This window comes from Hirundo rustica, chromosome 5 (genome assembly GCF_015227805.2).
Source record: "Hirundo rustica isolate bHirRus1 chromosome 5, bHirRus1.pri.v3, whole genome shotgun sequence".
Lineage (NCBI taxonomy): Eukaryota > Metazoa > Chordata > Aves > Passeriformes > Hirundinidae > Hirundo > Hirundo rustica.
Window position 1 is genome coordinate 71,399 of NC_053454.1, and position 23,178 is coordinate 94,576.

The 23,178-nt window shown below is 45.9% G+C and overlaps 1 protein-coding gene across 1 annotated transcript in view; it reads left to right on the top strand.

The window, feature by feature from the left end:
- The window catches only part of ATRN (attractin), a 155,986-nt gene that overhangs the window by 28,292 nt on the left and 104,516 nt on the right, over window positions 1-23,178 (top strand). The window contains exons 2-3 of the mRNA XM_040063653.2: window positions 9,185-9,268; window positions 16,976-17,089. Of these exons, the coding sequence (XP_039919587.1) occupies window positions 9,185-9,268; window positions 16,976-17,089 (198 nt within the window). The remainder of the gene's footprint in view (window positions 1-9,184; window positions 9,269-16,975; window positions 17,090-23,178) is intronic.

Consider the following 23,178-nt stretch of genomic DNA (forward strand, 5'->3'; position numbering starts at 1 on the left):
GGTGCGGGTGGCATTCAAGGGGACCTCATGAATTGCCTTTTGTCATGGTAACATTTCTGCATAAAATACAGGCACTGGGGAATGTGTTCAAAGAAATAAGAGTGCTAAGACTGGAGTTCTTTCAGTGTGAAAGCAGAGATCAAAGATAATATAGAGATTATAGAACAATGCCACAGAAAAATGTGCTGACAAACACAAATTGTGCTGTTTGTGTGAAGAACACATCCCTTCAGTGTAACAACAACAACAATAATAATAATAATATATTTTATTCTTTGTTTTACATGGTAAGTTTAAATGGGGGAAGAATCTGTAGTAAAAGATCACAGTAATGTTGACATTTACAGTGCAGCTTGGCTGGTTGGTTGAACAGAGATAAAGTGGAGGTTATCAGTGTATAAATGCTGCTTTGTGGTCTCTGAGATGAGGCTGGGAATAAAGAAATAGAATATGCAAGGACCTACATTTGGGAAGTTTTCAGTTTGAATTTAAAACGTAGAGACACAAACAAGAGTGGAGCTCCAGCATGTTTGTGGTGGGGCAAACACAGTAGGATCACAATGCAGCATCTATAAACAATGGTTATGGAGCAGTGGGGAAGTGCTGGTGTCGTTTGCGATCCAGCACAGTTTTGGGGGTTTTTTTGATGCTTCTGATGAGAAATGGGGTTGGACGAGGGAAATCAGCTTTTCCTTCTGTAGTGGTTTCACGTTCACTAAATTCTGGTCTTAGTACTTACTCTTTCTGTGGGAGAGAGACTAGGAGAAAAACAAAGCAGGCTCAACCTTAAAATTAACAAATAGTTTATTAACATGCACTAAAAGAATAGGAAAAAGAAAGTTGGAAAAAAACTAAGACAGAATGAAACTCTAAAAACACTCTTCCCTCCCTTTACAAACTGTTCACTTTCCTACAAAACAACATCAAGAGACAAAACTTGTAATTTTCAGTCAGTGTCACTATCTGACAATAGTCTTTCACCAATTCTTTAGGGGAAGAGTATGTCTTAGAGTCACGGATCCCACTGACAACCTAGAACTGTTCCCTTGTGGGTTTTAAACTGTCACAAACACAACCGCCCAGAGAAACCTGCCTTTGTGACCCTCCCAGGAGCAGTTTCCCAAGCTGCTTATGGGTCATGGGTCTTAGGCTTTTGCGTACTGGGGTGTCACCTTTTAGAGATGAATAACTCTAAAGCAGAGGATCCTTCACCTCAAGGTACAGAGATATCTTCTCGCTTCTTCACTGGCGCAGGGGGCTTCTCATCTTTATCTCTGTTCAAGCATCTTATAGTATTAATGTTACTTAGTCCATCACAAACACCTTTGCTCAAATCTACACACAAATTAAAACAATCATCTCCCTAAATGCATATCTTCCTCATGATTTACAGGAATAATCTAAATATAGAGTTCATTTCCATGGCTCAAGTAAGAATGGAACAACCAGCTCTTCAGCCCTCTGTCCCAATAGTCTTTTCACTCTTGCTCTACTGACTTCATGTGTTGGTCTTTATGTTCACTCTGTCCTTTCTTACTCTCTCAGAGAAGGGCCAAGCTCTGGAAGCTTCATGTTGCTAAGAAAGAGTTAAATCTGGTCAGAGTCTTTGTCTCTCTCCCTGTAGCTTCTGGTGTTAGATGTTCAAGGCCGTGCTGGTGAAGGACGAAGAACTCACACAGAAACATCACAGATCGGAGCACTCAGGCAGTCCGGAATCACAAAAAGACCAGGCAGGATCATAAATGCCTTCTCAGCCCACCCCTCAGTGTAAATCGGGGTGGCCTCGGCCCAAATGGTGCCCACAGCTCTTATCAAGGGCTCGGCAGACATCTCTCTCTTCTCCAAAAAAGTCCAAAAAAAGTAGCTGTTCCAAAACAACAACCTCTCCTTCCCCCCCCTGACCTGGGAGCCGATGGAATCCGGCCAGGCCTCAGGCCAGCTCCCCCCACAAAAGCGGGGAGCAGCAGGCCCAGCTCAATGTTACCTGTCTCCCTCTGGCCAAAGGAAAGAAGAGAAAAGATATCTCCGTACCTTGAGGTGAAGGATCCTCTGCTTTAGAGTTATTCATCTCTAAAAGGTGACACCCCAGTACGCAAAAGCCTAAGACCCATGACCCATAATCAGCTTGGGAACCTGCTCCTGGGAGGGTCACAAAGGCAGGTTTCTCTGGGCGGTTGTGTTTGTGACAGTTTAAAACCCACAAGAGAACTGTTCTAAGTTGTCAGTGGGATCCATGACTCCAAGAGATACTCTTCCCCTGAAGAATTGGTGAAAGACTATTGTCAGATAGTGACACTGACTGAAAATTACAAGTTTTGTCTCTTGATGTTGTTTTGTAAGAAAGTGAACAGTTTGTAAAGGGAGGGAAGAGTGTTTTTAGTTTTTAGTGTTTCATTCTGTCTTAGTTTTTTTCCAACTTTCTTTTTCCTATTCTTTTAGTGTATGTTAATAAACTATTTGTTAATTTTAAGGTTGAGCCTGCTTTGTTTTTCTCCTAGTCTCTCTCCCACAGAAAGAGTAAGTACTAAGACCAGAATTTAGTGAACGTGAAACCACTACATTAATTGGTGTTTCTGCCTGGTTACGAAATTAAAATTATGATGCCTTTATAGTTTTTTTTGTCTTAGTCTTCTAGTCTTCAGGTTAGGTAATCTTAATTTTCTTTTATAATTCAACTTTTTTTTTTTTTTTTTAAGTTATGTGTTTTAATTATTAGGATAAAAATCTTTATTGTGAGGAAAAAGATCTTCCCTGTGAGGGTGGGCAGGCCCTGGCACAGGGTGCCCAAAGAAGCTGTGGCTGCTCATGGATCCCTGGAAGGGTCCATGCCAGGCTGGACATTAGAGCTTGGAGTAGCCTGGGACAGTGGAAGGGAGGTAGAACGAGATGAACTTTAAGGTCCCTTCCAATCCAATGCATTTGGTTTTCCATGATTACGCTGCAGCAGTGACTTTTGCATGAGTTTGCTCATCTTGAGGACTTTTATCTCAGGAGACTGTGTACGTGAGAGAAAGAGGAGGAGAGAATTCTCTGGACACCAAGAGTAGTTCATTGCCTTTGTTTTAGATACCTGTTGCTGTGTAGGAAGAATCCATATCAAAGTGGATTTTGCAGTAATGTCATTACGTTCATCTGTGAGACCTGGCATGTAATCAATTACATCTTCCCAGCTTTACCTCTGGCATGGAAATGAGGTGGCAGAAGAAGGGATTTAGCTGTTCTACATTAGAAATTAATGAAATAGCTGTGTGGATTTTTTTATCTGCTTTTATCATCCCCAGTGTGCCTGATCACTATTCCATGCTTATAAATTAAAGTATTTGCTTATAATATATGTCCTTTAAACCTCAGTGCTTTTAGTGAGAACATCAACAAAATCAAATCATTAATCAATTTAAGATAGAAAGTGTTTGTTGTGGTAAGAGGCTGTAGGCAGCCCTTTCTTTGTGCCTTCAATTCCAAATATACCCAAAACAATGACTGTTAAATGTGAAGTGCTTCAGTGTTGGGAAGGAGGAGGAAGAAAGGAAGAAAACTCACTGCTTGCATCAATCTCTAGATTTAGCAACTTCAAACTTAGGATGGACCAATGACTTTAGGGTTTTTTTAGTGGTTTTGGTGGTTTGGTGTTTTTTTTTGGTTTTTGTTTGTTTGTTTGGGGTGTGGGGTGTTTTTTTTTTTTTTGGTTGTTTGTTTAGGTTTTGGGTTTGTTTGGTTTGTTTTTGTTTGGTTTATTATTTGGTTGGGGTTTTTTTTTGAGAAAAGGCTGTGAAACTTCTCCAGACAAGATGGTGATAAATCTTCAGTGTCACTGCAGTCTAACTGAAAGTAATACAAACCCATTTGAGATCCGGTGATGACCACTTAGAGGTTAAATTTTAATGTGTTTTATAAACCAAACCAGCCTGCTTACCTTTTGTGGCAAGTAATGGAGGAAAGGCAAGCTGCATTTTTTCTTTATTAATCTGATGAAAATATTCAGAACTCTGTTCCCAGCATATAAGGTACCTTTAGTGTCACAATGCTTTGAAGTAAGCTCTGCAAAGTTATTTAATCCCTAAATTCTAAGGCACTTTTTGTGAGTTTTTGCACTCACTAGCAACAAGCTTGCTTTAAATTTATTGGATTGTAATTAGTCAACAGCTTTGAGGCTTTGCCTTGTTATGCAGTTCCTGTCTATGGAGGAATTTTCTCAGTGCATACTAATTTGTACTTGAAAAATATATGCTGCTTAGTATTACTCATATTATTAAAAAACCCATGGATTTGCCTGGTGATTTACAATATCAGATTTGGCTGTTTACTCAGGAGATACCACTGATTGCTGCCTGATTTTCTTGTGTTGGTTTTGTGCTTTTCAGGGGTTCCTGGAATGATTGGGAAGTAGTGAAATATGCAGAATCTTTTTGCATAAAATATTTCGATTTGAAGTTCTTTTTTGTTAAATCTTTGTCCTTGTCATTGCTTCCCTTTTGTCTTTTTCTTCAAAAAAGCTGGAACGGGTGACCCTCAAGGTTGGAGCTCTTTGAATATGTGAGCTGTAGGTTCATCTCCCTAACTCTCTTCTTTCCGTTTGGTTCTTATATATTGCAGTCCACTTGGAAATCAGTGAAATATTTAGTGTACACAACGCTGTCGTGAACAGTGAAGCTTGAAACAAGCTTTAAGTACTGTATGTATATGCATGTATACATAAGTATTTGTGCAGTACATGTATGTATTTTTTTAATCTGAGTTTTGTGAATAGATCCTTGCAGATGTTTTTTCTACTCTGGAGGTTTTAAAGTTGATGTTGTCATTTAGAACCTTGTAAGTATTGTAGTACAGGACCCGACTTACCATTTACTTGGGGTGTAGCAGCTGCTCCTTGTAGTGCAGGAGATGTAGCACTCAGGTAGTACAGAAGCACTTCTTGTGTAGCAGCCACGAGTTTCACCGAGTTTGCAAAGGTATTTGGTGTCTTTCCATATTTTCTGGTGTCTGATTTCTGCATCTGAGTCATAAAATTACCATAGAATCAGAGAATTGTTTAGGTTGGAAGAGCCCTCTAAGGTCATCAAGTCTAACTGTTCACCAGCACTGCCAGGGTCACCACTGACCCATGTCCCCAAGTGCCACATATACAGGGCTTTTAAGTCCCTCCAGGGAGGAGGACTCCACCATTGCCTTGGGCAGCTGTGCCAGGGCTGGACAACTCTTTCCCTAATTTCCTCAATATCTACCCTGAGCCTCCCCTGGCCCAGGCTGAGGCTGTTGCCTCTCCTTCTGTCCCTGTTCCCTGGGAGCAGAGCCCGATCCCCCCGGCTGTCCCCTCCTGTCAGGGACTGGTGCAGAGCCACAGGGTCCCACTGAGCCTCCTTTTCTCCAGGCTCAGCCCCTTCCCAGCTCCCTCAGGAATTCTCCAGCCCCTTCCCAGCTCCCTCAGGAATTCTCCAGCCCTTTCCCAGCTCCCTCAGGAATTCTCCAGCCCCTTCCCAGCTCCCTTCCCTTCCCTGGACACTCTCCAGCCCCTCCAGGTCTCTCCAGCGCTGCCTTAGCCCTGGAGGTGTCCCAGCAGTGCCAGCACAGGGGACAGGCACTGCCCTGGTTCTGCTGCCACCCCAGAGCTGGCACAGCTCAGGGGCCTCCAGTGGCCTCTTGCCCACCTGGGCACACCTGGGCTCCTCCTCAGCCGCTGTCACAGCACCCCCAGTGCCTTTTCCAGACCTTCTGCCCCAGCCTGAAGCTCCGGGGGTTGCTGTGAGCCAACTGCAGGACCTGGCACTTGGCCTTGTTGACCCCTGTCCTGGTTTGGGACAAATTTGGGGGAAAACCTCTGTATAGGATCCCTCTAAGGAAGCAAACCCAAGTGGCCCCTCCCTCCAACTGGTCCGGTAAAATAAACCTCTTTGGAGAAAAGTGGCAAAAACTATTTTACTAAACAAATGAAGTGCATACAAGTATAAAGAATGAATAATATGAAACAATAAAACCTCTCCTTCTGAAGTGAGATGGCAAACTGAGAAAGTCCTTGCTGTGGGTTTAGCTCGGCTCTCTCTCTCAGTCTCTCATCAGTCCCGGTCTCTCCGGCGCTGCTGGAAAATGCCGAGGTCCAGGCTCCAGTGGGCTGCAGGTGCAGCCCCCAGTGCTCCCCTGGGTTTTCAGTCCAGAGCAGGTTTAAACAGTTCCAAGGAAAAGGAAAAAAAAAACAGTCCAGGGAACTTCTCTGCCCTAGCTAGCTGAAACTAACTAAAAGCAAAAAAAAGATCTCTGTCCTGCAGTCTCTCCAAGCCTCCGCTGAACACCCCATCCGGAGAAGAATGTGGAGGAGTCAGGCAGTTTTCTCAAAACAAACTCCGCGCTTCTCCTTGCTCTTAGAACCAGTCTTAAAGGCACAGGACTCAATGTACAGCACAAACAGAACAGACGATTGGGGATCCAAGCATCATAAAGTTACCCTAGGACAACCCCCATATCACAAATATGGGCAAAGCTTTCTGGGCCAAAGACCCCTGAGCCTGGTGGTGTTAGTGACAGGTTACGTTGGGTAGGAGCCTTCTATGTGAGAGTGGTCTGATGCACGTCAGGAGAACTTTCCCCACCCGTGTCAGACATGTCCCAGTAATCCAAACCCCCAGCCCTGTGTCTCGTATGGCACAGGCAGCATTGAGTGTGGGGAACAGGGGGCTGTTTGCTTTTTTACTGGAGCTTGGAGATCAGTTGAGCTTTCTGTATTGAATGAAAAGATGAAATTCTAATTTCAGTTTGCTTTTGTCCTGAAGATTTATTTCTGTCTGGGAGAATATTTATAGTATGTCTAAACAGGGCAGAATGTAATCCAGGGCAGTCCATGGATGCTGCTGCCCTGGTCTAGTCAGGCAGTGCAGGCAGTGAGAACTTAATTCCAGTTTATTTTCCTTTCAGAGATGTCAAGTCTGATTTATTATAGATTTTTAATATCCCTCATTTGTCCATAATGGCAGGAAGTTTAGTAAGCAGTCTGAGAAACTTAGAGATAAGTTTTTACTAATAGCGTATCGAAGAAGTTCGATTTATATTCTTAAAACTAAATCCGATGCTGAAACTTCATTGAATTACATTGATGTTGAAATGCTCTTTTTTTTTTTTTTTTTTTTTTCCCCTCCTGAGATGTGACATGCTATAGTATTAACAGGATTATTTTATTTTAATTTTTATATCACTCTTGGTAGCATTTCTGTGGTGGATGAATTAGTAATTGTTTCCATATTAAATTGCTGCAAAAGTTCTATGAGCAGAGGCTCCCTTAGAGCTTTCCACATGGCATGAGATTTTTTTTTTAGCTTGAGAGACTTGCTTAGGTTTTCAGAATCTCTGCTCTTGGTTACAGGCAAAGTTCTATCAGTGTTGATACTGTTTGATTCATGGCTTTTCCATGGATATTATATTCAAAAGGATGAATTTTTAGACAAAAGGACTAGATGTTACTGCCTCCAACTTGGAACGTTCATTAGGTTTTGTGAATTCCTGGTTGCTAGATAAGTGGTTTGAATTTTCAAAGATGCTGAAGTTTTAAAAGAAATATAAATCACAGAATCCTGGAATGGGTTGGGTTGAAGGGACCTTAAAGCCCATCCAATTCCACTTTGTATCATGGCACGGACAGCTTCCACCATTCCAGGGAGCTCCAAGCCCCAATGTTCAACCTGGCCTTGGGCATTGCCAGAGATCCAGGGGCAGCCACAGCTGCTCTGGGCACCCTGTGCCAGGGCCTCAGCACCCTCCCTGGAAACAATTCCTTCCCAATATCCAGCCTAAATCTGTACCTTCTCTATGTGTATTTTTTAAAAATCTAATCTCTGCTTACACCTTCATGTGTCTCCATAGAAGGCCAAGATGCTTCTTGTGCTTCCAAAAATCTGAGTTTTTTCTGCACTTGCTTGAATGTTCATTTCCTGCAGAACTTCAGTAATTGGCTTTTAAACTCTTCAGCTCAATTTCTTAGGTGGAAAAGTATTATAATAAATTTGTTTGTAGACAGAGGAAGATGGTTTTTAAAATCTGTGGGTTTTGCCTTTTTAATATGAATCAGAGAGCAACCTTAAAAATGCTTGCTGGAAAATCATTTTTGACTCAGGCAAAATATTTTAAAAAGTGGGATCTTAACATTAACACATCAGTGGAGAAAGACACAGAAAAGGTTCCAAGATACTGGTTTGGGGAACTTCTTTGAGTCTTGCTTTCTTCTCTTTTTGCCAAGTTTAAAATTTGAATGTTTTTGTTTTAAAGCTCTGTTGTAAGTAGGACAGTTGAATTTTGCCAGAGGGCTGTGATTTGCTCCAGCCGTGTGCCGATGATGGAGTTTATAACTTGCCTAGGAAGGAATCCTGTTTTGGGTGCCAGCGTGTGCTCTGCCAGAACGTGGTGTTTGGGCACCTTCAGGTGCTGCTGCCTTTTGCTGCCATCCTTCCTTGTCATTTATTTTCAGCAGTTTCTGCAATACTTTAACAAATTGTTAGAACTCATCTTGAATATTTTGACTAATTCATATGAGGTAGGAATGTATATCCCAATGGTTTGGCTCTTGCTGGTGTAGAATTTGCACTGTACAGCATTTGCAGATGTTGGTAGAATACAGAATTGCAGAGTGATTGGGGTGGAAGGAACCTTAAAGCCTGTCTCATTCTACCCCGTGCCATAGGCAGGGGCGCCTTCCCTTAGACCAGGTTGCTCCAAGCCCCATCTAACTTGGGGCTTGGGGATCAGTCCATTCATGAGGTTGTCAAGGAGTTTGTGGAGAGTCAAATACAGAATTAGTGAGCAGTTGCACCATGGACTTCATCTGAACTTCTTGCAAGAATGGTGTAATTTGTATAAAAAAATAATTTAGGAATAATTTAAGCTTCTTTTGGGGAACTTCTTTTGCTGGTTAGGTGGCATATCCAGGCGTAAAGGTTTAGAACCATGACATCAATCTGATAGAGAAACCATCACTCCTGAAGTGAGGTCGTTCAAGATGTCATTCTTGAAGAACAATCATCAGAAGGCCTGCACAGAGAGTTCAACAGGAGACTCCCAGCTGGGTTTTGTTGTGCTGTAGTTGGTTTCTTTATAGTGGCTCTTAAGTAAATAATAATCTAATTGTGATCTTCAAAATTTAGGGAATCCTTTCTGAATATTTAAAACCACTGGACACTAATGCTTGTCTTTGTGTTTTTGTTTACAGACTCACTGAGCCTTCAGGGTATGTCACAGATGGGCCTGGAAATTACAAATACAAGACAAAATGCACCTGGCTCATTGAAGGAAGGTGAGTGCAGAAGCAGCTTGGGAATTTGTATTGCTTTTTGGGACTTTTAGGTGAGTTTTATCTGCACCAAATGTTTTTATGGCTCACGATTCTTTCTGGATATTCTAAAAGCTGGATAGGGCAACACTTAATTCTTCTTGGTAAATAAGTTTTTGTGCAACTGAGCTCTCCAAACTGATTAAGAGGTTTGTGTTGAAACAGCATGTGGTGAATAAAAATCAGTGCACTTCTGTAAATAATTGTGTTAGTTTAGCACAGATAGTAAAAGCCAATTGGTGAATGGCTTTCGAGATGGATGGCCAAAGTAGCCAGTTAAATATAGGGATACACCTCTGGGTCACACAAGCATAAAATCCTCTCGGGGAGCTCACTTCCTTCCAGGCCGGGCACAAGGTGACATCGTGGGCGGCAGGGGAGCCCGGCTCAGGCCCCGCTGCCCTTGGTTGCCCGGGCCAGGCCTGGCCAGGCCTCCAGGAGCCGCTGCCTGCACGGGGAGCGGCCCGAGCTGGCCGAGCCCCTCTTTCCCCCGGCCGAGGCCTCTTTTCCCTGGCTGAATCCCCTTTCTCTTGGCTGAGCCCCCTTTCCCCTGGCTGAGCTCCCCTTTCCCCTGGCTGAGCCCCCCCTTTCTCCCGGCTGAGCCCCCCCTTTCTCCCGGCTGAGCCCCCTTTCCCCTGGCTGAGCCCCCTTTCCCCTGGCTGAGCCCCCTTTCCCCTGGCTGAGCCCCCTTTCCCCTGGCTGAGCCCCCCCTTTCCCCTGGCTGAGCCCCCCCTTTCCCCCGGCCGAGCCCCCCCTTTCCCCTGGCTGAGCCCCCCCTTTCCCCCGGCCGAGCCCCCTTTTCCCCGGCTGAGCCCCCTTACCCCTGGCTGAATCCCCTTTCCCCTGGCTGAGCCCCCTTTCCCCTGGCTGAGCCCCCTTTCCCCTGGCCAAGCCCCCCCTTTCCCCCGGCCGAGCCCCCTTTCCCCCAGCCAAGCCCCCCTTTCCCCCGGCCGAGCCCCCTTTCCCCCGGCCGAGCCCCCTTTTCCCCGGCCAAGCCCCCCTTTCCCCCGGCCAAGCCCCCTTTCCCCCGGCCGAGCCCCCTTTCCCCTGGCCGTGCCCTCTTTCCCCCGGCCGTGCCCTCTTTCCCCCGGCCGTGCCCTCTTTCCCCCGGCCGTGCCCTCTTTCCCCCGGCCGTGCCCTCTTTCCCCCGGCCGAGCCCTCTTTCCCCAGGCTGAGCCCTCTTTCCCCAGGCTGAATCCCCTTTCCCCTGGCTGAATCCCCTTTTCCCTGGCCGAGCCCCCTTTTCCCTGGCCGAGCCCCCTTTCCCCCGGCCGAGCCCTCTTTCCCCCGGCCGAGCCCCCTTTCCCCTGGCCGAATCCCCTTTCCCCTGGCTGAGCCCCTTTCCCCTGGCCGAGCCCCCTTTCCCCTGGCTGAGCCCCCTTTCCCCCGGCCGAGCCCCTTTCCCCCGGCCGAGCCCCTTTCCCCCGGCCGAGCCCCCTTTCCCCCGGCCGAGCCCCCTTTCCCCTGGCTGAGCCCCCTTTCCCCCGGCCGAGCCCCTTTCCCCCGGCCGAGCCCCTTTCCCCTGGCTGAGCCCCCTTTCCCCCGGCCGAGCCCCCTTTCCCCCGGCCGAGCCCCCTTTCCCCTGGCCGAGCCCCCTTTCCCCCGGCCGAGCCCCCTTTCCCCCGGCTGAGCCCCCTTTCCCCTGGCCGAGCCCCCTTTCCCCCGGCCGAGCCCCCTTTCCCCCGGCCGAGCCCCCTTTCCCCTGGCCGAGCCCCCTTTCCCCCGGCTGAGCCCCCTTTCCCCTGGCTGAGCCCCCCCTTTCCCCTGGCCGAGCCCCCTTTCCCCTGGCTGAGCCCCCTTTCCCCTGGCGGAGCCCCTTTCCCCTGGCTGAATCCTCTTTCCCCTGGCCGAGCCCCTTTCCCCCGGCCGAGCCCCCTTTCCCCCGGCCGAGCCCCCTTTCCCCTGGCCGAGCCCCCCTTTCCCCCGGCTGAGCCCCCTTTCCCCTGGCTGAGCCCCCCCCTTTCCCCTGGCCGAGCCCCCTTTCCCCTGGCTGAGCCCCCTTTCCCCTGGCGGAGCCCCTTTCCCCTGGCTGAATCCTCTTTCCCCTGGCCGAGCCCCCTTTCCCCAGGCTGAATCCCCTTTCCCCTGGCCGAGCCCCTTTCCCCTGGCCGAGCCCCTTTCCCCAGGCTGAATCCCCTTTCCCCTGGCCGAGCCCCTTTCCCCTGGCTGAGCCCCCTTTCCCCTGGCTGAGCCCCTTTCCCCTGGCGGAGCCCCTTTCCCCTGGCCGAGCCCCCTTTCTCCCAGCTGCTGGCAGGAGAGAGGGCAGGCTGCAGCTCAGAGGGGAGGCTGCAGCTCGGCAGTGCTGGCCACGTGCCCGGGGCCACGGCAGAGGGGCCCAGGCCATGGCCAGGCTTGGTAGCAGCTGGCAGCGGAGAAAGAAAGCCTGCAGCTTCGTAACAACTCTGAGCTGAGCCACCCTAAATGAGACTGAGGGGTGGAAGGGCAAACATCCACCAGCCTCTCCCCCATCAGCATGGCTTTGCTTCTCTGCAGCCCTGCAGCTCGGCAGAGATCATGTAACTACTGCAGGCCTGAGCAAATTTAATTCTTTCCTAACCAGATGAAGCTTTTAAAGTTCTAACCCTTCTCAGAGAAAGAGAGAAAATGCCAAATTAAAGATATGTAAAGACATAATATAAAGATATCTAAGTCAGTGAAAGAAGGCTGACCCCTAAGACAAAAGAAATGACAAGTTGCCTTAGTTCTAGGCTGAAATTTCCTACGAGTTGTGGTAACAAACTGTAATATGAATATGCTAAAGTATTCCTTTAAATCGTGGACAATGTGAATTGGGGAGATAATTTGTGGATTTCTTTTAAGCAAATGTATTTGTGATTTGATGAGTGAATATTAAAGTAGAAGCTGTAATTTAGTGACCTTATAAGATGTTTGAACAGAGAAAGATGAGAAGAAGCCTTCTGCGCTAGTGAAGAATTAAAAAAAAAGTCTGTGTTCTTGAAGATGAAAAATCCTTTGCCTTTGAGTTGTGCATCTTTAAAATGTAACACCCCAATATGTGAAAGTCTATGGCCTGTACGTCGTCACGGGAAAGGCTACGTGATATAAGAGGTCCACAACTGCAGAAGTTCCTGGGCAGGCTGCTTTGTGAGAAGTAGAGGCCACAAACAGACTCTTTCTCTTGTGAAAAGTTAGCAGAACAAATAAGGAAAGCTTCTCTCTCTTAAAAGACTGAATGAAGGACTATTTTATAAGTAGTACTAACCTAGAGTTCTAAGGTTTGCCTCTTTGCATTATTTGTAAGAAAGTTAACAGTTTGGAAGGGAAGAATATTTTGAAGGTTTAATTTGATTCTTAGGGGGGTTTTTTGTGTGTGTTAATAAACCTGTCTTTATATCCCTTAAGTTTAAGCCTGCTTTGCTTCCCTCCTATTCATATCTTACAGTAAAAAAAAAAAAAAAAAAAAAATATATATATATATATATATGGAGTAAACATTAAAACCACTACAATAATGAAGGATTATGAATTACTTAGCTGATATCATAGTGGGTCATTCAGATGATGGGATTCACTACGCATGGGATTTTTCAGTAGTATGAGAAACAAGAGAAAGCTCTGAAAGCTTTTATTCATGAAGAATCAGTTTCTGTAGTGATGAACTTGAGTTCTTTCTTTACTCACTGGGCCATGAGGACTTCAGAGGAACCATTGACCTTTTATTGCAAAGGTTTTCTAAACTGGGAGAAGTCCCTCAGGTCTCTCCCCTCACTTTGCTGCCTTTCCTGTATTTGATCTTTATATTACTTACAGCAATTTCTTGCACAGGTTTTTAGGAGTAGCAAATTTAATGTCTATTCGCTGTCACCTGATTGATGGTGCAGCAATTCAGAGCATCTCACTTGTTGAAATGTATTTTTGATAATACCAAGCTGGTGCCAGGACTGTGAGATCTATTTGTTTAGTCTCTAAAGCTTTTCCATGCTCAGATGATGCTGTGTGATAACATCTGTGTGTTCAGTCCCATTCCATGTTGTTCCCTGAATCTGCAGGTGTTGAGGTCTGTGAATTGGCATGTGAGTCGTGTGAGAATGTGAACTTGTACTGGACACTGCGAACTGGGGCCTCTTGGCATCTTGGAGGGTCAGAATTTCTTACAGTCCCAGAGTGCACTTTTCTTAGTCTTCTCCCTGTATTTAGCATATCTGTTGCTGGCGTGCACAGTGGGATCAAGGCACCCTTAGCAAATTTGCCAGTGGACACAAGGCCATATGGTGAGGTCAGGAAGCTGAAGGGAAGGAAAGGTACCTGGACAGACTGGAGACATGGGACTCTGTGAACCTCATGAAGTTCAACAAGGCCAAGTGCAAAGTCCTGCACCTGGATTGGAACAAGCCAGAGCACAAACACAGGATAGGCGGGGAATGGCTGGGGAGCAGCCCTGGGAAGAAGGATTTGGGGGTGCTTCTGGGTGAGAGCTGGACATGACCCAGCCCAGAACCCCCCCTGAGCCCTGGGCAGCAGGGGAGGGGGATTCTGATCCCCTGTGCCCCCTGAGGTGAGAGCCCACCTGCAGAGCTGCCCCAGCCCTGGGCCATCAGCAGAAGGAGGTGGAGCTGCTGGAGAGAGGTCAGAGGAGGCCATGGAAATGCTTCCAGGAATCTGGAGCCCCTCTGCTTTGGAGCCAGGCTGGAAGAGCTGGGATTGTTCCCCTGGAGAAGGGAAAAATCCAGGGAATCCTCGCAGTCCCTAAAGGGGCTCCAGGAGAGCTGGAGAGGGACTGGAGACAAGGGCTGGAGGGACAGGACACAGGGAATGGCTTCCCCTTGCCAGAGGGCAGGGCTGGATGGGAAGTTGGGAATCAGGAATTGTTCCCTGTGAGGGTGGGCAGGCCCTGGCACAGGGTGCCCAGAGCAGCTGTAGCTGCCCCTGGATCCCTGGAAGTGTCGAAGGACAGACTGATGGGGGTTGGGCCAACATGTCCATGACAGGGGGTGGAACAAGATGATCATGAAGATCCCCTCCAACCCAAACCACTCTGTCGTTCTTTGGGAGGTCTGATGAGTTAGGAGGAATTATTCATTGCATTTGCTTCAGACATTTATTTGAGTTGAGGAAGTTTAAATCATAAGCTCCTAAGGTACTCAGAACTGAGGGCTAAGCTGCTCCGTAGAACCATCCAGAGCGATGAAATTGAGAGGCAACCACTCACTATTAACTTTATAAGGGGCCCAGTTGTTTGAGGTGGTTAAGAGCACAAGTTGGATGCTCCAAGTGGCTTCACCTTTTGTGTAGGTAATAGGAATACAGTTTGCAATTACAAATAATTAAAAAATGTTTCACAAGAGCATTATTGCAGACAAAGCAGCCTCAGCAATCCCAGCATAGCCAGCTTAACCCTCTTAACTTCTGTTTTTAAAGGATATCGTGACTGATATTTTTATCAGAAGCGAAGTGCTTCTCATGAGTCCTCAATAATGTCACCAAAGCTGCTCCCCCAGCCTATAATTACTTCTACCGAGAGGCTTCCTAGGGAACCACCACTTTGTGAGGTTTGAAGTGAGATCTGTCTTGCTGGAAGGACCGAAATGTTCCTCCCTATTCCGCAGCTAGGCATTTACATTGGAGTCCTTTTCCTGCCTGTGAGTGTTTATACCATGCTGTCAGGGCATGGTGGTAAACAGAAAAGAGATAAACATGCTGATTAAACCAGCCAGAATCTGCAGCCGTGTGAAAAGAGTCCGAGCTCTCAAAATTCCCAGAGATCTGGACTTGGAAAGCAGTGCCTGCAGAGCTGTTCAGTTCTGAGTGCCCTCACCTCGTTGCTGGCATTCCGTTGTGCGGAGGGCTTTGAGGTTAGCCGGGAAGGGTACAAGCCAAGTGAGCCATTGAAGACACTGGAGAAATTCAGATACAAAATAAACCATGTGTTTCTTAGCATTCTCATTTCCTTTCTGCACCGTTCCTGATTTTTCTTGTCTGGTGTCTGTGCTGTCTTCTCCTCCCAGGGGAGTCCTTTTCATTTTTCCCAGGAGTGTGAACAAGGCAGATGAGCTCCATGGAGCCTGAGGACCATGTGATTGTGCAGATGAGGGCTGTCTGCTAATGGTTGTTGGCTGTTGCAGAGAGCCTCTTCCTTTTTGTTTGTGGTCTGAACCTTTATTAATTGACAGTTTCTTTCTTCTCTACAGCTGTCAGGCTATTCAAGTAGAAGCAAATCCCTATGACTCCACAGGCTGCTCAGTTGTGAAATCATAGGTACTCTCTGTACCTTTTCTTTTAGCAGGACATTATCCTTGGGTTCAATCTGTTGCTCTTTTCCAAGGGCCTGGAGTAGATTGTTGTACCTATCCAAAAATAGTCATTTGCAGAATAACTCCCTAAAGATGTCCCCTCCTGTGGGAAGGAAGAACTTGATGGCAAGCTGACATTTTAAAAATGTATTTGATTAGGATGAACAGGGATTTCATCTGAATTGCAGGGCAATGCGATTGGGGTGATCCTAGACACTTGTGTCTGTCCTCTGTCCTTTCAACAGCTCCAGCTGTGGTTGGGAACAAGCACGGCTGATACAGATTCATTTTCTATTTGTTTCAGGTCAAAGCACAATGCTGGTGGTGTTTGCACCATCCTGGAGTTGAGCCCTGAATTAAATATCTGCTGTGGTTTCTCTGTGATTGTCTTTAGGTGTATCTTTTTATATTAGCCATGAAACAAATGGTATCTTCCCATGTTGAAAACCTGGACATGCCCCAGCGATGTATGCTGGCTCCCAGAAGCACCCCTAGTCCTGGGCTGATCCCAGCGTGGGCAGCAGGAAAGGTGGGAATTGTGTCCCTATGCCCCCTGAGGTGAGAGCCCACCTGCAGAGCTGCCCCAGCCCTGGGGCCAACAGCAGAAGGACGTGGAGCTGCTGGAGAGAGCCCAGAGGAGGTCATGGAAATGCTTCCAGGATTCTGGAGCCCCTCTGCTCTGGAGCCAGGCTGGGAGAGCTGGGAATGTTCCCCTGGAGAAGGGAAGGCTCCAGGGAGAGCTGTGAGCCCCTGGCAGGGCCTAAAGGGGCTCCAGGAGAGCTGGAGAGGGACTTTTGGATTGTTTGGGCAGTGGCTGAGGTCACTTGGTTTGTTCAGCCTGGAGAACAGGGGACTGAGGGAAAGTCTGCACCTTCCTTCTGAGGCAAAGAGAAGGGGCAGGCACTGATCTCTCTGTGGCCGTGGACAGGACCCAAAGGAATGGCTTGAAGTTGTGTCAGGGGAGGCTGAGTTTAGAGATCAGGGAAAGGTTCCTCCCCTTGGGTTGGTCAGACACTGCCCAGGCTCCCTGGGGAATGGTCATGGTCCCAAGGCTGCCAGAGCTCCAGGAGCATTTGGGCAACGGGCTCAAGCACAGGGTGGGATTGTTGTGCAGAGTCAGGAGTTGGACTCAATGATCCTTGTTGGTCCCTTCCAACTCAGGATATTCTTTGATCTGTTCTACACAACAAGACGCACTTTTCTGACCTTAAAGAAATTTTTGCTTAATACCAGGAGAGCTGCACAGCAAAAAAACCCCCCGAACCACAGCACGTTTAATGCATCTACAGTTACCCAGGTCACTCAGTTTTGTCTTGTCTAGACCAGAGCTTCACACCAGAGTGTGTTGAAAGGTTTTTGCCCTGTATGTTGAGTGGCTAATTACAAATGTTTTATTTATTTATTTATTTATTCATTACAGGCCAAACACAATCCTCAGGCTTCGATTCAGTCACTTTGCCACAGAGTGCAGCTGGGACCATTTGTATGTGTATGATGGAGACTCAATTTATGCTCCCTTACTGGCAGCTTTCAGGTAAGTTCCCCTTGGTAAGACTCTTAACTGTAGCTAGTGGTATTTTCTGAACTTAGAGCCTGACTTTCATGTGGCTTCTGATGTAAATATGATCCAGTAATCCAAATGTATAACACTCCAAGTGCAGCACATATAGCCAGTGTCCTTTTGTGCACTGTTTGTCAGCATAAACAATTAAGGAGTTGTTTTTCACTTTTACAATGAACGTCATGTCACTGCACTCTAGCATGTAAGTGTTACGTTTTCATTTCCAAATCCTGATTCTTTGAGAGACAAAAAAAATTATTGTTTTCTGTCTGTGCTGGGGATGATCTGGTGTGCAGTTTCCTTTGAGAAGAGAAAAGTGCCTCGTTTATGAATATGGACATGATTTATAAGTCAAACTTGTAGTGTGTCAATGCAGACAGAAGGGAAAAAGCTAATGTAGACATGGAGGTCTCATAGAATGATGTATTTCTTTTATGTACCTTAAACTTCATTTTTTTTTAGTTATTTGGAACACGTTCAGGAACAGCAATGGTGGTTCAACCTTGTAAAAATGTAGAATGACAGGATGGTTTGGGTTGGGAGGGATCTTAAAGCTCATCCAGTCCCACCCACTGCCATGGGCAGGGACACTTTCACTGTCCCAGGCTGCTCCAAGCCCCAGTGTCCAACCTGGCCTTGGGCACGGGCTCAGGGGCAGCTACAGCTGCTCTGGGCACCCTGTGCCAGGGCCTCACTCCTGTCCCAAGGAAGGATTCCTTCCCGATGTCCCATCCAGCCCTGCCCTCTGGCAGTGGGAAGCCATTCCCTGTGTCCTGTCCCTTCATCCCGTGTCAAATGTCCCTCTCCAGCTCTGGATGTGTGAAAATATCCATTCTGCCGGTAGGTTACAGGTATTTGGCTTGTCCGTGTGGTGAGAGATCAGTGTGGATGCCAGTGAGCAATCGACATTTCATGCTGAGACCTAAACGTAACTGGTGCTTTTCTGTATTCGAGTCTCGCAGTGACAACATCACCTTATGCTTTTTATTCTTTAAACTGAAATTAGGAAAATAATCCCTAGTTCTCTACGGAAAAAAAAAATAACGGTTCCCCTGGGACTCTGCTTGTTCCAAGTGGCTGCATAACTGTTTCCAGAATTAACCTTCTGCTGGGCTTCCTCTCATTTGTTAAGTGAAGGTCTGAAAATACTTTGTGTTTGTTCTAGAAAATCCTTGCAATGTCTATGAGGGAAGATCAGCAGAGGAACAAAAGTTGATAAAAATTTAAACCCTCACATGTGGTTTTTTGATCTTCAGCTACGAATGTAGAGTTGTTTTGGAGTGAAGGAATGTTTCCTGTAAAGCTTCAGATTTGAAAGTCAAAACAGGACACCTCATTTGAAGAGGAAGCGACCCTTCTCTTCTAAAAACCTGCAAAAACGTGGCAAAGGTACCTGGAAGTGCTCTCCTGGTATCATGCCCTGGTTGATATGCAGGAAGAGGAGGAAATGTCATTTTGACCAAATGTCATTTTGTTCTAATCAAGCTATTTTTTAATACACTGGTGAAAAGATGAAATCGTGATTTGTGCCTGCCATTTTTGTGTGTTTTTCAAAAATTCGTAGGTTTTTAAAATCGAAGTTTTAAGTAGTTCGCAGCATTAACAGTTATCATTCAGACTTCTGTAAAAAAGCTTCTGTAAATCAGGAAGCCTTGGCCTGAGGACAAGCAAACGTGAACTTAGTACGACAATGTTTTTGAGGTAGGAAGAACCCCAATTATTTTGTTTTAATTGCTTCTTTAGATGACATTTGATTTTAACTTGATTAAGCAGTGAGCTGTGGTGTTCAGTAATCCATGTTCAGGAAATGGCAGATGCTGCTCATTTTGGTGAAGTACTTGAAAGCATCTGTTGAAGAACACTTTTCTCTAATACAAAATAAATGCATTGGATTTTTTTAAGAGCAGTGTTCATGTTTTCTCAATTTACTTGGGTTATATTAAATTTATTATTATCATAATCATATTTCTTTGTTCGTTATTTTTGCGCCTTGCCCGGAGATTTGCCAAGACTGAGCTTTGTACAGTTGGACCCTGTAAGCTTTCAGAGTTTGTTGATAAACACAAGAAATTCCTTTCTCTCTGAACTCAGTTTTTGTTCCCCCCCGGCTTTTTACAGTAGCTCCCTGAACCTTCACTTCCTTCACTGAACTTATTTTGTTTTCTTGACCTTCTGATGCTCATTTATGTTTGTTCACAAGACAATATTTATCCTGAAAGATATGTGTGAATATATATATATATCTTTATATATATAAGATCATCTTGGGAATCCTCAGCACTGGACTGTAGGGAAGCTTTAAATTGGTTTTATCAATTTTTTAAGAGCAATAAATATTTGCCAACATGCACACTCTTGAATTGTGTAAATAGACTAAACTCCTTGTAGACTGAGAGCCCCCAGAGCTGTCTGGTCCTGCACATGAAGCTTTTTTTATTAAACTATGTTAAAAATATGTTTACTGTTTTATATTTGTGACCACAGGCACAATGAGACTGTGTAAATGTGCTGCTTCAAAAATGCAGTAAAAGAACATGTAAACAAATGCAGCATGTTTGTCAGCACTGATACAGAAGTCTGAATTACATAAACTCCACTCAGGACCTGTGAACTTTGTTGGTTTTGTTAACTTTACTCCACATTAAACATTTATCAGGGCTGTTTTTGCACCTTTACTTTCATTTTGCTCTGGTAAGCAGGGGGTGTTTTTCTCATCAAGCCCAGTTGTTCTTCTGCAAGACTTTGGGCAAGGACGCAGAAGCTCCTGGTGGTTGCTCTCAGGTGCCAGATGGATGGTCCTGTGAGCCCGTGTTCCCTCAGGCAGCAGGATCAGCTCACCATCCTTGTGGTACTTGCCGGTCATTACAGCACTTGAGCACCCAAATTTGAGTGTAGGGGTGAGCTGGGTTGGAAGGATCTGATCCCTCTCGCAAAGCAGGGCGACCTTCAGAGCCCTCCACCCAAGACTTTGTCCAGTCCAGGTGTGAATTTATCCTTAGGATGGAGATCTTGTTGATCCTCTGGGTCAATGGTCCAGAGATTGGTGTTAAAATAATGATAAAAAAAAAAAAATCTAATACTGATGTCTAGCCACAGTCTCTTGCTGCAACCTGTGCATGTTGCCTCCTGTCCTTTTCTTTTGAACCTCTGGTATTTCCCTCTCTCTAATCTCTCCTGAGGTGGTTGAGGTCAAAAATTAGGTTTCCCCCTTCTTCAGCTGTCTCTCCCAGAAGTTAAAGAAACCTCACTCCTTCTGTCTCTCCTCATACATAGATCATATGGTTGACTGTCTTCTTTTTTTCCCTTCTATTCCTGCAATTCTTTGCCAGAAATTGTAACCGACCTTGCTGCCATGGGAACGTGCATCCAGCTCAGGGGCTTCCAGCAGCAGAAGCTCCTCTGGAGCTGCCAGAGCAAGTCCAGAGGAGGCCACAGAGATACTCCAAAGGCTGGAGATTCCCTGACTGGGAGGGCTGGGAACGTTCCCCTGGAGAAGAGCTCCCCTTGCAGAGCCTAAAGGGGCTCCAGGAGAACTGGAGAAGGACTGGGGACAAGGGCTGGAGGGACAGGACACAGGGAATGGCTTCCACTGCCAGAGGGCAGGGCTGGATGGGAGATTGGGCAGGAATTGTTCCCTGGCAGGGTGTTGAGGCCCTGGCACAGGGTGCCCAGAGCAGCTGTAGCTGCCCCTGGATCCCTGGCAGTGCCCCAGGCCAGGTTGGACACCGGGGTTTGGAGCAGCCTGGGACAGTGGGAGGTGTCCCTGCCATGGCAGGAGGTGGAATGAGGTGATCCTTAAGGTCCCTTCCAGCTTAAACTGTTCCATGATTCTATGATAACAACAGTCATGTAAGAACTGGGGAGATTTTTTTGGACCAAGCCCCTGATCTGGAGGGTTCTGCAGATAGACGGGCTTCCCTGTGGTGGTGTCCCAGCAGCTGGGTCTGCCGGTACTGCAACAAGGGAAGAAAATTTCAAGAAAGATTGTAATTTGAGGTGCTGCCAGCTCTATAAGGAATCTGTTATCTAATATTTTTTAGTATGTGTTTCCTTACAAGTCCATGTTTGGGAGTCATATTGCTTCATTTGAGATGTCTCCTTATATTTTCCTTCCTCCTTTTTATCTTTTTGCTGTTGTTTTGTTTTTAGTCTTCTGTAACTTCTATTTTTAGTTTTATTTAGTTTTACTCTTGTAGTTCTGAGTATAAATGAGGTGCATGGACCGGTTTTTAGTAACAGAGAAATCGTGCCATTTTTTGTACATGCGTGTCCAGATGGATTAAAGTATTTAAAAATTAGGATAACTTGTTTGCGTTGGATTTTGATGGATTGCAAAGCTGATTTTTCAGTATCATCTTTATCCTTTTACTCCTCCATGAGCTCTACTCTATATTTTCACCCTTTCCTTTTGTGACTCCCGAAGTTTTGCCTGTTTTCTGCTCAGTAGAGCTTCTCATGCTTTGATCTCTAACAGGTTGTGCTTCAGGAGGCAATGAGGAATATGCCAGCACTGTGATCCTCACATAGCAAATCCAGGAAAAATAATACAGGAGGTGCCCTTTGTTTTAAAATATTCTGATTTTTCAATGGCCTAGGGGAAGGAACGGGGCAGTGTGTGCAGGGCAGTGGGGAAGCTGGGTCTCCTGGACATAATTGTGGAATTCCAGTACTTGAAGTGAGCCTCCATGATGAGTTGGAGAGAGACTTTGGACAAGAGCATGGAGTGACAGAACACAGGGAATGGCTTCCTACTGTTAGAAAGTAGGTCTAGATGGGATCTTGGGCAGGAATTGTTCCCTGTGAGGTCGGGAGGCCCTGGCACGGGTGCCCAGAGCAGCTGTGGCTGCCCCTGGATCCCTGGAAGTGTCCAAGGACAGGCTGGATTCTCCGGGGCTTGGAGCATCCAGGGATAGTGGAGGGTGTCCCTGCCGTGGCTTGGGGGGTGGAACCGGAGGATCTTTAAAGTTTCTTGCAACTCAGTCCATTCTGTGTTTCATTGGTTCTCTGATACTGTTTTACTTTTGGCTTCACCAATGCAGCTTACAGAAGATAGATTTTGTTTCAGTCGAAAGCAGAGGTTTGCCTTCCTCTGGGCGTCACTGGGCAGCTGAGCTGAGTAGGGATGTTTATTTGCTTTGGAGTAGAGATGGTTGCAAAATGTTTTGAAACGTTATGAAAGGAAATAAAAGCAATGTATTGTGAAACATGCTAATCTTGGCCAGAGTTGAGTTGCTCAGAGATTCTGGATCATAAGTTAAAGGAAGTTTTGCATAATCAATTATAATTTTGATTCTGCCTGTTGGATTCTTTTTAATGGCAAATGTAAATTCTGTTTGTGCTTCTGTTTATTCCATATGATGCTGGGAGCAGGCTGATTTATTCACTGTTTTCGAGGTTTAACCTTTCAGGGATCTGATTGTTCTTCCCACTGTGTTGTGTTCTCTTTGTGACTTTCTTGGAAAGAAATTAAAATGGCCCATCCCTGGAAATTTTTAAGGCCAGGTTGGATGGGACTTGGAGCAGCCTGGGCTGATGGAAGGTGTCTCTGCCCATGGCAGGGGCATTTGACTAGATGACCTTTAAGTCCCTTCCAACCCAGACAATTCTATGATTAGGTTTCCTTAGACTGTTTTAAATTTGTGTAGGTGGGATAGCATCCTCTTTTGTTATTTACACATGAATCACCAGAAAAAGATGGAAATAGGGAGTAAGTGGGATGCAAGCGTTGTTATGGGAGAACCTGTGTTCTAGTCAAACAAATCCCGAATTTGAGATTTCGATGAGAAAACAAAGAATTGTCTAGTGATAGTTCTTTTATTAGGAAGGATTATTGTGGGGAATTCTTGTCTTGCCTTCCACTGATTTTGCCCTGTAACATCAGTGATAAGTGCTGAAGAAGAAACTAGGACAGAGCAATTTTTTTCTGGTCCCTGAGCTGCAGTTTGCCATATCCAAATTATTTTCAAATTTTTTTTTCATGTGGTGATGTAGTGTCCTACAGTGTCCTTTACAAAGGAATATTATGAGCCAAACAAGAAGTTTGTTAGGCTTTTTGTTCTTTG